A 15,123-nucleotide genomic window follows, 5' to 3' on the forward strand; every position below is an offset into this window, starting at 1 on the left:
TGAATTTGACCAGCTGTTATTTATTTTATTCTTTTAACATTTGAGGCAATCATCCATTTTCCAAAGTAAAACGATGTGAAGAAATATTTTTTGCAACAGGATGGTCACATTTCCAGGTACCCAGTCAAAATAAAGTTAATGGAATTTTATCATCCCTCATCTTCACACATAATGAACAGTGTCAGATCTCTAATTTACTGTAAACGCTCTCATACATATGACAACAAGCAGCAGTGGCCTTAATGGCCACCAGGACCATGTGATTAGCAACAAGGCTTCATAAATTACATGCAAACAAAAGGCCTATATTTTACATGAGCCTGCCTGACCAAGCCCAGGCAAGACCCACCATGCCCACATTCCTATTTAAAATAATATATAAAAGAATAACTATGGAAGTGTATTGCATTCACTGGATTATAAAAAAAAAAAAAAAAAATTAGACCACTGATCTCATAATTATGAGAAACGATCTCGTAATTACAAGATCTCGTAATTATGAGAAGAGATCTGGTGTCTAAACTGTTTTATATACTTCCATACTTCCAGTCCCTCAGTAAAGTAGTGGGCTGAGGTTAGCAATGATAACACACTGTAATCAAACACAATTTTCCCCTAAAGTGCTTCTGGATGAATGTTCAAGAAGGGGCACAGGGCGTCTCACCAAAATGAGATGCACGTGTCTCGCTCCCCTCCAGAATTCCAGCTTTCACTCACACAGCCCCAACGACCACGGAGGGACAAAGTGGGGCTCGCTCCCAGCCGGGCACATGCCAGTCTGGGTGCCCCATACCCTGCCTCCCTGGAGGAATTTCGTTTATCCAGGAACATCTTTGGGGGGGAAAAAAAAACACTGTGTGCACATAGAAGTAGTGTGTGATCACAGTACAGTCTTGATGGTTACAAATTGGCCGATTTTTGATTATGACTCGGGAATTCTCACGTTCGTCTACTGGAAGTATGGAAGGGATTACACACACACACACACACACACACACACACACACACACACACACACACACACACACACACACACGCCCCAAAAATAATAATAATAACTAAATAAAAAATAGCCTGATCTCATAATTACAAGCTCAGCGGTCCAGTGAATGCAATACACTTCCGTAAATAACAACAAATTATTATTAGAAAAGATGTTAACATGGCTCAAAATAGGAGGCTCGCCAATCATCACCTGTATCTACCTCAACCCAAAATTTCAGAGCTGATTATGTAGTAGGTTTTACAGAGTTACTCAAGGAAATTTTGCGGACCCACTGACTGACTACATTAATAATTGCATGTGCTGTTGTTCACAGGAAATAAATAATCAGCCAAAATTCTGCATTATGTGTGGGTAGAGTTCTAATATACCATAAAAGATGAAGATGATCCAGACTTCACCTCTGCAAACTCATATTCATAAAACAATGTTTAAAAAAATACAATTTACACATCAATCCTAGTATTAATAAAGTCAATAATCCACATTGCCCTGTAGGACATAATGTTCGTAGCCACCAGAACCAAGCTGGGGACAAATCATGTAATAAATTCCTTTGTTTCTTCATGACATAGTTTGCTCATGTTCGATGCTCTCCCGCTGTCATGCCTCACTTCCATTCTCCCACGCCATTCCAGTAAAGTCCATGTCTGTGAGTGTGACTGTGAACGGAACCTCCACTCTCTCAGCCACCACAGGCTGCGGGCCGCTCCCAGTGCTGCTCATGTTGTTTACCCTCCAGGAATTCAGTGGTCGAATGGATTTTTGGAAACGCTGTAAGGGAGAGAGACACTTTTAGTCCCACACGGGCTTGTGAAGTAGGTGTTAGTGGATGTCACAGAGTGCTGTGACACTGACCTCTTTCAGGCTTCCAGTTTCTCTGCTGACGGCCACAATGGCCCAGATGAGGATTTGTAGGCAGCAGGTGGCGCCCATGCACACACCCAGAGCTTTGCCCCACAGTGGATACACATAAGACCCATAGCGGAGCGGCGTGTTGTACATCTCAATGAAGATGTACGTCAGGATGAACTACAGCCGCAGGAGGAAAAACAAACAAATCTTAAAACAACGTGTCACAAATAACTGAGAAGGAAACAAAACCAGAAGAAAAATCAGTTTCTCCACCTGAGTAATTCACAGTCACCTACATTCCACATACTCCTTTGTCCAATTTGCATAAGAGTTGAACTGGATTGCCACTATGTTGTCTTTAGTTTTACATAAATAATTAAGTTATTTATGACACTGTAACCACAATATTTCAGCCATCAAATTACCTGTTGAATGCAGGTGCAATAAATTGCGGTACAATAAAAGTGCCTTTTTATTTTCTTTCTTTTTTAGTAAAACAATCATTCTGCTTTACAGAAAATCCAGAGTGGCAGAAATAAGAGAAGGTTCATGACCCATGCTACACACCATAACTAGATGAATGTTGTTATTAATCATATTCTCTTTAAAGTTTTGCTTTTATGCTCACATAAAAAGAATGTTCTTTATTTCATCTAACAAACACTCGCTGTGTGGAAAGTCTTTGCACTTGTATCTGAAAAGTAAACCAGAAGGACTGGAAATATAACTACAGCGTAAATACTTGCATGAAAAAATTATGAAGACTGTCATAAATTAAAAGAGGGCAGATGACATGAACATATGACACATAAATTAATTTGCACTTGCAGGTGATACAGACATAACAACACACTCACCCGAACCAAAGTCTACCAAACTCCCATAATGGCCCCTTCACACATAACATGATTGAGGCAGAATGGTGCACGAAGGAGGATTCGAATGGCACTCATGGAAAATCGGAACCACATCTGAACGCCTCGTACAGCAGTTGCCACATGCATTCAGGCACCGTACATGCACTCTATATTCGCGTGCCACTCGCGCCGGAAACCTATTTAAACAGTGGGCAAGTTGAAGTTGCGCCGCCATCTGATCGTGTTGTTAGCATTTGCACGGCATGTCGTACACAGATCGGACATATCGTGCCGTGGCCGAGGAGCTGCATGAAATCATCAGCCATGTCAAAACGTGGCCAAATGGCACGATCGAGGCAGCTTTCACACCAGTGGCCGAAAGTCGGTGAATCCCGTGTAAGTGCCCATTTGACCCACTCTCGGCCGGAGTTCAGATACCACCCACGAACATCCAACACCACTTGCAGGGCACTTAAAAGAGGAGGGGGGGGCATTCGTGGTGCCAGCACGAAAACAGAGAGCAGGCAACCACTTTCGAGCTTGCTGTGCAAATGGCCCTCACATTTATTTTCTAAGTGCCCCACAAGTGTTACCTGGCAACACAAATGGCATGTGAGTGTACTGCTCCCCACCCCCCTGCAACACAAATGGCATGTGAGTGTACTGCTCCCCACCCCCTGCAACACAAATGGCATGCGAGTGTGCAGTGTGTCCTTCCCAACACACATGGCATGCAAGTGTACTGCTCCCCACCCCACTGCAACACAAATGGCATACGAGTGTGCAGTGTGTCCTTCCCAACACAAATGGCATGCGAGTGTGCAGTGTGTGTCCTTCCCAACACACATGGCATGCGAGTGCGAGTGTGCGGTGTCCTTCCACCCCCACCCCACTCCCCCCAACACAGATGGTGTGTGAGTGTGCCCCACCACCACCACCACACATACACCACAAGCCTATAGTCAAGATGTGGCTGAGGTTGCGGACGGTTGCTGCATTGCAGTGTGAGCGCAGTCAGCAAAGCGCACACGGCTGGATGGCTGTCATGTCCATGATAGCACAGCTGACAGCTGTGGAACACCATGGCATATCGCAAACCCACACCACCACAGCAATGATGAAAATACGAACCCAGCTGGCCTCCGTGTCACAGCGCCAGCCAACCAGACAGGCACGTCACGACACGCGATTACACCGTCCACACGGATCGTCCGTCATGTCACAGCCTGACTGACAGCTTCACAGAAAAATCTGCATGGCCAGCTCAATTGCCACACAGGTTGGAGCAGTGAGCCCATCTAAGTGAGCACGTTGCTGCTATGGGGAAGGTGGGTGTGTCGATCATATATTGATTGACATGGTCACACGTTCACACATGCACTACAGTTATGCATTTGTCAGGGGACCATGGCTGACATATAATCACGTCATGGGTTGGATGACATTTGAAATCATGCAGGGAGGGGGCTGACCACCGTCCACGGCCAGTGCTGCGGTTCGTGCAGCTTGCACCACTCGACATTGTAACTGACATCAGTGCAACGCAAAGCTGTGGAACACATATTGTCACATGTGCTCCACTCACCCATGTGCAAGGCACGGTGCTACACGCGTGTCTGCAACTGATGATGACATGGGGAAAAATAAAAACACAATGGATCGCCCCAACCACATCTCAGCACGCATGGCGATCAGTTGCAGTCAAAGCTGCACCTGACCGCAGCGTCATCGCTATGCACAGCTAAAGGTGCGTTTACACATAAGCAAGACGCGTTACGAATGTCATTTTTCTGTCATTCGTGACACATTCCTGACATTCTTAATGTGACTTAACGCATCTGAATAGGTTTCTTAATAGTGTGTGTTGGTGCGTGATATTCTTGATATTCGTGGAGCATGTTTTTGCCTGTCAAAAAATCTTCCACGAATGTCACATACCACCCTCATTTCGTCTCACGTCGTGGAGGTCGCAACTGAGCGTATTGATCTGTCTTGATGAGTACTGATCCTTAATAGAACGTGACAACGTTCATAGTGGTTCCTGTGATGGTTCTTGGAGCCCAAACTGTCACGCGTTATTACGAAGTGACACGGAAACTGTCAAGTTTTGACACGACTTGTAACACGGCGTCACATTTCACTGCGCCCCACAACGGATCAGTTTTCTGTCATGTGCGCACAATTAAACGCAGCTTCAAATGTCGGTCCACAGTTCCTGCTGAAGCTCCTCAGGACGCTCCTGCAGGTGTTCCACCTGCTGTAACCAATGAGCGGGAGAACGAGTCTGAACCAGAGGAGCGAGAGGAGACTCATGTGCAGCCAAACATCTCTGCACCTCCTCCAGTTCGGCAGAGGAAGAAGCGCGCGCACAATTAAACCCTGCGCTGCACCACATTGTTTGATTGCTGACACCAAGTCGGCTAAAAGTCAAATTTCAGTGCTCTTCAGCGCGCTCCTGCAGGTGTTCCACCTGCTGCATGTGCCTGATGTTTGGGAAAATGCGCCAGACAGGACCCGCATGAAGCCACACATCTGGCGCTGTCCTTTTCCTCCTCTCTGCGCCACTCCATGGCACAGAGCCCAACTTATGCATGCAGTCACAAAGTTCTTGTGAAAAACTGGAGCGATCTGAATTCGGTTGGATGAATATGGGTGTGTGTGTGTGGAGACAATTCACCTCGTTCACAACGTGACAGAACTTGATGCGCTGTTACGCGCAATAGCACGCGATAGCGCGTAACAACGCGTAACACTATTCTTGACCGTGCGTAATGGTTCCTGATAATTCTCTGGCAACATGTGCCATTAATCGTAACGTGTGGTAACAGGTTGCAACAGTTCCTGAGGACACCTGATGCCTCTGCCCCAAATAATCACATTCGTGATCAGCAGCCAAGAATGTGTACTTCATGGCATACGTGACTTGTCGTCGTTATGTGTAAAGGTAGCATAAGGAACACATACAGTGTCATGCAGAATATCACCTAACGAGACACCGCCGCGGGGTGCGTGCATCAGTGGGCTCTTCTCACATTGTAATAAATAAAACTACATATCATCTTTGCAACTCGGTCACCAGCGCCTCTGTGCATGCTGGATAGAGGGACACACGGAGCCGGCAGATGTGTTCATGATACGAGCGCATCAGGTCATTCATGTAAAAAAATAAAGGAAGAAAATTCATCCATGTCATTTCATTACTTCCTGGTGTACATCCAGGAGGAGGATAATTCTTGTATTGTCCGCTCTTAAATCTTAAAATGTGCGGTTGTGGTTTTTTTTGTGCGTTTTGTTTTTACAGTGAGAACACAATCATGGACAGATTGTCTTGCATTTAAACAGTACATTCATTGTTCTTATGATGTTCTGTGCACTCACATTATTTTGTGCTTTCACATTTCTGTTGATTTATGCACTGCATAAATAATATGTCCAGTATGTAATCGCTGCTGCTGTTTGAGCACCATGTATGTCCTCGCAGTGTGTTTGTGCACATGAGCGTGCACAAAGCCATCAGAGCATTGCATCAACCACAGATGGGGCAACCTGTGCAGCACTGCACAGCTCCCACTAATCTTTCACTGCATGGATAGAGATGCACACCTCAATGCATATGCTGTTATTTCTATGTGCCACATTTCTCCATTACATTAATACATTTATGATATAGCAGTATCACACTGTACCATCGTGTAGTGTATGGTCAACTTTAAACATGCTCCATGCCATGGGTGTGTCTAGAACACTAACTTATTAACTTACGAGTAGAAGAAACGGAGTGACGAAAACCCAGCACGCTCTGAAGTAAACCAGCACTTTGCCACACCAGCGAGGACAGTGGCTGATCATATCTAAGATGTCTTGGCAAAACTGGTTGATTCCTATTATGTAGAAAAGGTATTTTATGTTAGGATAGAGATACTTTGGCATCTATGTTATTATTAGAAAAAACAGCAAACTGATTAAAAGTGAATAAAGAAGAAATAGTGTGAACAACAGCAGTGAAATCGGCTCAACATTAGACTAAGAATTGTAAAAATAACACCACACGCACACAAAAATTTCTGTTGTACTTTTTTGTTTTGGGATGTGTATGGATGGAGACAGACCGTGTTTCTATTTAATCCACTAGATGGCGGATGCAGCCGCTGAGCTGTTGCCAGCAGCCGCCAGCTTGCTTAGCGTTATTCTGCATCATCAGGCATTAGATTAAATAGAAACAGATAATACACTGACTTAAACTTGGGTTAAAGTGATATGAAAATGCTGTTTTGTGCAGCGACAAGCTGACAAAGGAGTATCAGCTGTTTAAGTAAAGGTTAAATACGAGGTCTGTTAGAAAAGTATCCGACCTTTTTATTTTTTTCAAAAACCTGATGGATTTGAATCAATCAATCAATCAATCAATTTTATTTATATAGCGCCAAATCACAACACACAGTTGCCCCAAGGCGCTTTATATTGTAAGGCAAGGCCATACAATAATTACGTAAAAACCCCAATGGTCAAAACGACCCCCTGTGAGCAAGCACTTGGCGACAGTGGGAAGGAAAAACTCCCTTTTAACAGGAAGAAACCTCCAGCAGAACCAGGCTCAGGGAGGGGCAGTCTTCTGCTGGGACTGGTTGGGGCTGAGGGAGAGAACCAGGAAAAAGACATGCTGTGGAGGGGAGTCACGTGTGCTTGCATGAGCCAACCTTGAACCTTCATGCGCATGCGTGAATTTTTTCACGCCTGTCGAATATATTAGTAGACATGAATGAGATTAATTTCTCTGTGATATACTCCGTGTAAACAGTGTAGTGCAGATTTCTTTCAACTTGGTCCAGAAATGATTGAATAATCTTACTTTCACTCTGGCTGATGTGGCTGTTTCATTTTATTTATTTTATTTGAAATTTTCACAGAGAAGCACTCCGTAAAAGTGGTGCCACAGGTGGGTTAAGAGCAGTCTTTAATATTAATATCTTTAATATGATGCACGCATGTGAAACTCTCACTTTCACCCCTGATTATTTCCCATCTTTAACTTCATAATGAAATTAATTAAGGATCAGACTAGTATCTGGTGTCATGGCAGACAGTGTGTTTGACAAACTGATGGTATTATTTACTATCTTGCTTCACAACATCTGGACTGGGACTAACAAATTCATTCAAGTCTATTATATAAATAGTCTGATCCTCTTCTGTATTTGTTTTGATAAATAGTGGCTGTACAAATATGGGACCGAGTTTGAATAAATGTAACAGCACGGAAAATGCAGATTTATGGTGAAACTCTATTGAAAACATTGATCATGTCCACAATGATTTCTATTTATGTCTGGTTGTTAGACGCCAACCAAGATGGCGGCACTCTGGCAACAGCCAGTGAATGAGCGGATCGCCCCGGTCCTCCATCTAGTGATTCAATAGATATCTATGGGACAGACGTTCTAAAAGCAGTGACAAAATTTTGCTAGGAATCACACCAACTTTGGATACAGGTATAGATATACCACTAATTATTGCAGACATTGTTATGTTGACATAGCGCGTTTGACAAAAAATGAAGTTAATTATGTTTAACCATGTTGACCATTAAACATACGTAGGTGAGTGGTTTGTGTGAGCATATGCAGTTATGCTAGCCGCAGTTGATGATAACCATGAGGGTCAACCACTTTTATTGTTATCATTAATCTGCTCGTGTCAGCACCATGTCAAAGAAACAATGGCAGAATAGTCAAGTTTGAAGTACCCAAACAAATTATTGCAATAAGTTGCAAACTTCACTTTCAAATAAAAAGTAAATCTCCTGGTTTCTTTGGAGATGTATACCTGGTACATGACAACACAAAATCAGTTTGTCATGATTCCATGTTAAAAAATTATTGTAAATACCCATCTGAACACACATTAATTTCTTATTATACTTGCAGGACTCCACCTAAAAAAAAATGTATTTTTTAAACATGATCACACTTTGATCTTCTCCATCCAACTTAGACAAACAAAGACAAATAGAGGCATGAAGTGGAGGTTTTAATTGTGAGATGGGTTACCATAGAAGAAGGAGATGCCCATGCACATGAAGAGGGTGATGATGATGAGGCCAAAACTAGTGCTGAAGGAGTCAATGAGTGTGAACCAGTAAATACCCCCCTATGAAAACACAGGCAGCAGTGAAAATTTGAGTCTGATAAGGAAAGACGTCAATACAGGCACCTTCCTCGTGTCATGCAGGGTGTAATCGATTACTCACATCAGTGATTAAGAGAAGGCCCATCAGGTAGAATGCAAAGCACAGAACACCCAAGAACAACGACTTATGCATTGTGTTCCTTCTCAGATGTGGAAACTCATCCAGTACGGCGGTAGTGATGGCCTCCATGTTGCCAAACTAAGGTTTCAGGGAACAAAGAGTCATACTTATATATGCTGCTGGATGTACATGGTTTGTCTGATATTGAGCAAACATATACTGCACACATGCACATCTTTCCTCTTACATAATTCTGCTTTTATAATGATGCCTCACAATCACCCATATCAGCGGGCGCATGCAAGGTGCTCAAATGCACACTGAAAGCAATTTGTTGATTTTAGCGCATATAGGAAAAATTGAACCAGAATGCACTGCATCATCAACATCTTTTTATTTTAGCCAATTAAGGCGCCCAGCTAATGTCCTTTATTTTGTAGTTATTTTTAATGTTTATTTACCATTATTTTCACATGCGTTATCTCAAAGTGTGTTGTCATGGAGGAGAGCAAAAAATTCAGGATTATGACGGTCCTACAAGCTGACAAAAAAAGTCTTGTAAAGGGTTTTCCCTGCAGTGGAAAACTATGGTGGGAGCTGGTGAGCTAGCTGTAGAACTTTGTCCAGTTTTGTAGAAGTGTGACCACGAAGAGTTGGAGAAAACGTGACAGTGGACAACAGTGGATGACTGTTCGCAGTCTCAACAGGAGAGCTGTGACGTGGGCACAGGACCTGTAAAGCAGTGGTGGGCACAGTTCAGCTAATTCGATAACAGATAATTATCAAAGCTAATGTTTTTGCTAGCGGATTAGCTTTTCAGATATTTTAAAACGATCATCGGACCAGTTATCTTCCGATAAATTTAGTTCCGATAACTTTCAGTACGATAACATTTTTTTTTGCTGGTAACATGAGCAACGTTTAACAGTCAAAAACGTTTGTAAACCCTAAAATCAAATATTTTAGTCCATCTGTTCTGTATTTGTGGCAGACTGGCTGCATGTCGTTTGCTGATGACATCATCATTAAGCACAAGACGCGATTGTCCAGGGAGCATTGTGGGTAGTGTAGTTCAGGTTCACTTTGGATGTTACACTGTTACCGCCCGCTCGACACAAACAAAACAGGCTAATTTTAACATTATTTTGTCATTTCTTTGTGGCTGACGGGTGGGGGAGAGGAACTCTCACGGCGCAGCTGTGTGTACAGAGGGACTTTTCATCACCGTTTAGACACTGTTTTGGAAAAAAAAGGACACTTTTTCTTCAGATGAATCCCACTGAAACTAACAGGTAAGAATTTATATTTACTAACATGTCTTTTACTCTGCCAATCAAAGCATTAATAGACCTTTTTCGTTTGTTTAAGCCACAGAGTTTAAAACGTGAAAAAAGTAGCAGCTTTTTAGTTCATGTATATAATACCGAAATAAACTGTGACTTCTAATACTGTGTTTTACTGCTTTTTTTTTTAGCTTTATTTTTATTGAGTTTAGAAAATGTTACACCATGTACATTAGAGATGCAAAGTATTCCGCATTCACAGACATTCACCTATGTACATGTGCATGTTATTATAGTATACAATGGAAATGAAGCAGAATTAAGAACACAAAAACAAAAATAAAGCTATGCAACACTTATGGATATAACAAACCCACCATGGGCCCCTGGGTGAAAAGTTCTCTCTGCAATCTTAAGGAGTATGTGATCTCCTCCATCTGATAGATCTCTCTAACTTTCTCAATCCAAACAGTATAAGTAGGTGGATCTGGACTCAACCATTTGATAGTGATACATTTAAGTGCAGCAGTCAGTAAAATTCTCAAGAGATATTTTCTACTATTTCCTCCAAAGCCATCCGGAACTGCCCCTAAAATGGCAAGCTGTGGTTCTTTTACAAATGGTTGCTGAAATATGGTATTGAGTGTTGTAAATATATCATTCCAAAACAGGTTCACCTTTGGGCATGTCCAAAATATATGGGTGAGTTCCCAGGTAAGTGCCACAGTTGCGCCAGCAGGTGTCAGGATTTGAAGGGTTCATTTTGGATGTGATTTCTGGTGTCCTAAAGAATCTTGTAATTATTTTCCATTTAAATTCTCTCCACAGACCGGAATTTGTGACTAGGTGCGATTCAATGCATCCACTTTCCCACACCTCATCAGTTATTTGAGTGCCAATCTCAGCCTCCCATCTTGCTTTAATGTTTAGAGTATTATTAGTGTTAGAATTTGAAAATGCTTTATAAAAAAGGCTTAAAGTTTTTGGAAAGCTATTGCCCCGATGTATTTTTAATAAAAGTTCCTCAATATATGAGGGTTCTAAGACTTTCTTTCATTCTTTGTGTTTAGTCAAAAAACTCCTTAACTGTAGATATTGAAAGAAATCTGAAGAGGGAAGCTGAAATTGACCTCTGAGCTGCTCAAAGGATTTCAGGCAACCGCTGCCCATCAGTTGGCCTACTTTACCAAGACCAAAGGTTGACCAAATTTTAAAGCTTGCATCAGTTAGACATGGGACAAATCCCTGGAGGCTGGAGATATCTGAAAGGGCTGAAATTTCCTTTGGGAGACCATATGACTGCTTTATTTTATTCCAGATCTTCAATGTAACCTTAGTCCACTCACTCATTTGTATACCCTTCAATGAGACATTACAAAAAGGCAAAGCATCAATAGGAATATTACACAGACTCTTTTCAATATTAAGCCACTGAGTGTAAGACAGGTCCTGCATCCAAGCAACCAAGGGTCTCATTTGAGCTGCCCAAAAATAATGCTTGAGATTCGGTACTGCAACTTCACCTTGTAACTTTGACAACTTTAACGTTTGTAATTTGGTTCTAGGACGTTTGCCCTGCCATATAAATTTGGAAAAAAGTTTATCTAGTTCATCAAATGTAGAATTTGGAATGTTTATGGGCAGCATTTGAAAGAGGTATAGCAGTCTGGGTAAAACATTCATACGTATACTCTCTATACGACCCATGAAAGAAAGAGGCAGGACCGTCCACCTCTCCAGATCTTTTTTAATTTTTCCAATTAGGACCCTGTAATTTACATTATATAATTCTGTTAGAAACAGTGGGATTTGGATACCTAAATAATTCATACCCTCCTTTGGCCATTTGAAGCCACTCTTTGAAATTTTGTGATAGATTTCCCACTATGTCCATTGCTAATGTTTTTATCAATATTGACTTTGTACCCAGAGAGGTAGCCATATGAGTGAATTATTTTCATCAGATGGGGGATGGTTGTCATTGGATTCGATATGTATAGCAATACATCATCGGCATATATGGACAGTTTGTACTGTTCACCATTTATTAAAAATCCTTGAATGTTGACCTCATCTCTGATTACTTGTGCTAGAGGTTCGATACTTATATCAAACAGCAGGGGCGATAGTGAGCATCCGTTTTACTGCTTTTGAAAGATGATGACAGTGTTTAGGATTTTATTTTTTTATTCATTCATTTTTCGTGCGTTCTTATGTTTGTGATCCTTGAATTAACCAGCAGTGAAAAGTGAAAGTGAAACTGGTTTATCAGAAGCCAACAGTGTAATCTGATGTGGCTGCGTCAATACTAAAAGTTATCGGTTATCTGTAATAAAGATAATTTTTTTTAGCAGTTTATCGGTTTAGTGTCATAAAAGATAACTTTTCAGTTATCGGATTAATGGTTATCAAAGCTAACTTTTTGGTTAGCTGTGCCGGCCACTGTTGTAAAGGCTACCAGCTATTTGTGTTCGCAATGCGTATGCTGACCTGCTTATTGACTGTGGACAGACACACTAAAGAATCAAGCAACGCAAAAGTGATGACGGCTATCGGATATTTACTGACCACCATGTGGAACTCGTAGAACTTTGAAATATTGCAGGGGACAATGACTTTGTTTACATACGAAGCCGAGTGCATCCAGAGCACTGCCAGATGGCAGAACGATATTCTACATGGCCACTGTGTGCAAACATGGGAGCACTGAAATCAGCGGGATGCGGCTGTGTTTCAGGGTATGCATTTATTACTACTTTATTTGTACTTTCTGAATACACTGCACATTACAAAGGAAGCTGGCGTCAGAAATTCATTTGTTGGCCAATCTTGGAAAATTCAGTCAAAAACAAATAGTACACCTGCTACAGCCATACACAAGTACATGTATGCAATAGGGAGAACTGAACTGAGGAGTCTCTAGTCTTGAGCCCACTGCTTTAACCACGAGACCATCACACCTGACCACCTCATCAAGTACATCCTTACCAGTGTATCTATGCCCAACATGAAGAGCATGATGAAGAAGAGGATGGACCAGAACACTGAACCTGGTAACAAAGCAAGGGCCTCTGGGTAAGCAACAAAGGCCAACCCCGGACCTGATATCAAAAAGAGAAATGATAAAGAGATTACATTAAGGATTAACACATATGAAGTTGTCATTACTGTGCTGCCAAACACGCTGCCACATAATACTGTAAATTGCATTAAATCACACAGAATTTATACATTCATTTTATTCTCTGTGAATTTGTGATTTCATTTATAAATAGCGTGTCATTTCTAGTTTTATCACATGTAAGAAAAGTCCATATCTGGATTCCGGCTTGGTGTGTCGGACACAAATTGAGATGGCGCTCTGTGTGATACGCCCACACAGAAAGTAGGCAGCGCCTCCTCTCTGAAAGGAAACAGGGCATTACAACCAGCAGCTTGTTCACATTCTTAGACAGCTGAAAATTGGTTTTCCATTTGTTGCACTGTATCAGTGACAAGGCGGCATTTTGGACCAAACATTACCTCTTTTTAAGGTAGATTTAAAACTGGTTTTGCACAGTCAGTAACTACCTGTGTCTGCTACCTCCCCGACAGGTACACCTTTTGTCCAAGCCATGTGACCAAGGATAGAGAATATAGCAAAGCCTGCAAAGAAGCTGGTGCTACAGTTTCCTGTGGTGATAATCAGGGTGTCCCTGAAATCGGCAGATTGGTCGTTAATTACTGCACCAGCTTTGGAGATCATTACAGCACAGCGTAAACTCACCTGATGACATTGTTGTCAAACTTATTATAAGATGCCATAGAGAGTAACCCTCCAACGCCAATACCCAGTGAGTAGAAGATCTGTGAAGCTGCATCATTCCACACCTGCAGACAGAATTAACGCTTAATTCACTGAGCAAACTGCAGGTACATGTTCAGACTCCTCAGATAATCCAGTCTAGCATCATTAATACCTGTGCATTAGATAATCTTCCCCAGTCTGGTGTGAGGTAGAAGGCAACGCCCTGAAGAGAGCCTTCCAGTGTAGCTCCTCTGATGATCAGAACGAGGAGGACAAAGTACGGGAAAGTCGCTGTTACGTAAACCACCTGAAAACAGACAGCAGGGACCCATTAGGCTGACAAATGCTGCACTAATGCATGTGCGAAAGCCAACACCATCATGTGGACTTGCCTTGCCAGAGCTGCGGATACCTTTAAGAATGCAGAGGAATATAATGACCCAGGCAGCCAGCAGGCAGACAGCCAGAGGCCAGCGGACAGGGCCGGGGTCATGGAGGCCCTCGCTGTGTACCACACCCAGCACACGCTCACTGCCATGCAGAAACATAAAGAAAAGCTTTGAATAAAACTGGAAAAGATGTATGTCCAAACATCACACCTACGTGATGCAAAGCAAACAAGAAACGGCTGTTAAGCTGGATATGTGAGGAACTGAAAAAAAAAAAAAAAAGAGAAAATTCTCTCCTCATCCTCTTAACAGCTTCAAATCTTTTTCTTATTCAATCACGGGACTTAAATTGTAAATGTACTGTATTTCTACAGCACTTTTCCATCTGAAGCAGATGCTCAAAATACAAACCAGGAGGAACTTTGAGTAGAACCTTGCTAAAGGGCACCTTAACGAGGTTGCCTGTCTGACAGGGAGTCAAACCAAGGATTCTTTGGTAAGAAGCCCACTGCTCTAACCTCCAGGCTACCACCTCCACAAACTTGTCAACAGGAAACTGACCCACTTCGTGTTGTTAAACAACAAAATTACCTAAACTCTTCCCTAACCCAAGGACCATGTCTCCTCAGAGTTTCATCTTAAACTATCAACCATTTTTTGAGCTATATAGCTATATATACACCACACGAAAACACAAATTCT

General features: G+C 42.1%; 1 protein-coding gene across 2 annotated transcripts in view; it reads right to left on the minus strand.

Moving 5' to 3' along the window:
- The window catches only part of slc6a7 (solute carrier family 6 member 7), a 40,096-nt gene continuing 24,973 nt past the window's right edge, over nucleotides 1–15,123 (minus strand). Inside the window, exons 5-15 of one of the 2 annotated variants that reach the window (XM_034178658.1) lie at nucleotides 14,425–14,563; nucleotides 14,205–14,339; nucleotides 14,012–14,115; nucleotides 13,816–13,940; nucleotides 13,544–13,648; nucleotides 13,234–13,346; nucleotides 8,963–9,100; nucleotides 8,763–8,862; nucleotides 6,478–6,596; nucleotides 1,862–2,035; nucleotides 1–1,777 (exon numbers count right to left, since the gene is read on the minus strand). In XM_034178658.1, coding sequence (XP_034034549.1) covers nucleotides 1,607–1,777; nucleotides 1,862–2,035; nucleotides 6,478–6,596; nucleotides 8,763–8,862; nucleotides 8,963–9,100; nucleotides 13,234–13,346; nucleotides 13,544–13,648; nucleotides 13,816–13,940; nucleotides 14,012–14,115; nucleotides 14,205–14,339; nucleotides 14,425–14,563 — 1,423 coding nt within the window. In that variant the 3' untranslated portion in view covers nucleotides 1–1,606. The remainder of the gene's footprint in view (nucleotides 1,778–1,861; nucleotides 2,036–6,477; nucleotides 6,597–8,762; nucleotides 8,863–8,962; nucleotides 9,101–13,233; nucleotides 13,347–13,543; nucleotides 13,649–13,815; nucleotides 13,941–14,011; nucleotides 14,116–14,204; nucleotides 14,340–14,424; nucleotides 14,564–15,123) is intronic. The other variant, XM_034178659.1, reaches the window with a different exon arrangement.

This window comes from Thalassophryne amazonica, chromosome 9 (assembly GCF_902500255.1).
Source record: "Thalassophryne amazonica chromosome 9, fThaAma1.1, whole genome shotgun sequence".
NCBI lineage: Eukaryota > Metazoa > Chordata > Actinopteri > Batrachoidiformes > Batrachoididae > Thalassophryne > Thalassophryne amazonica.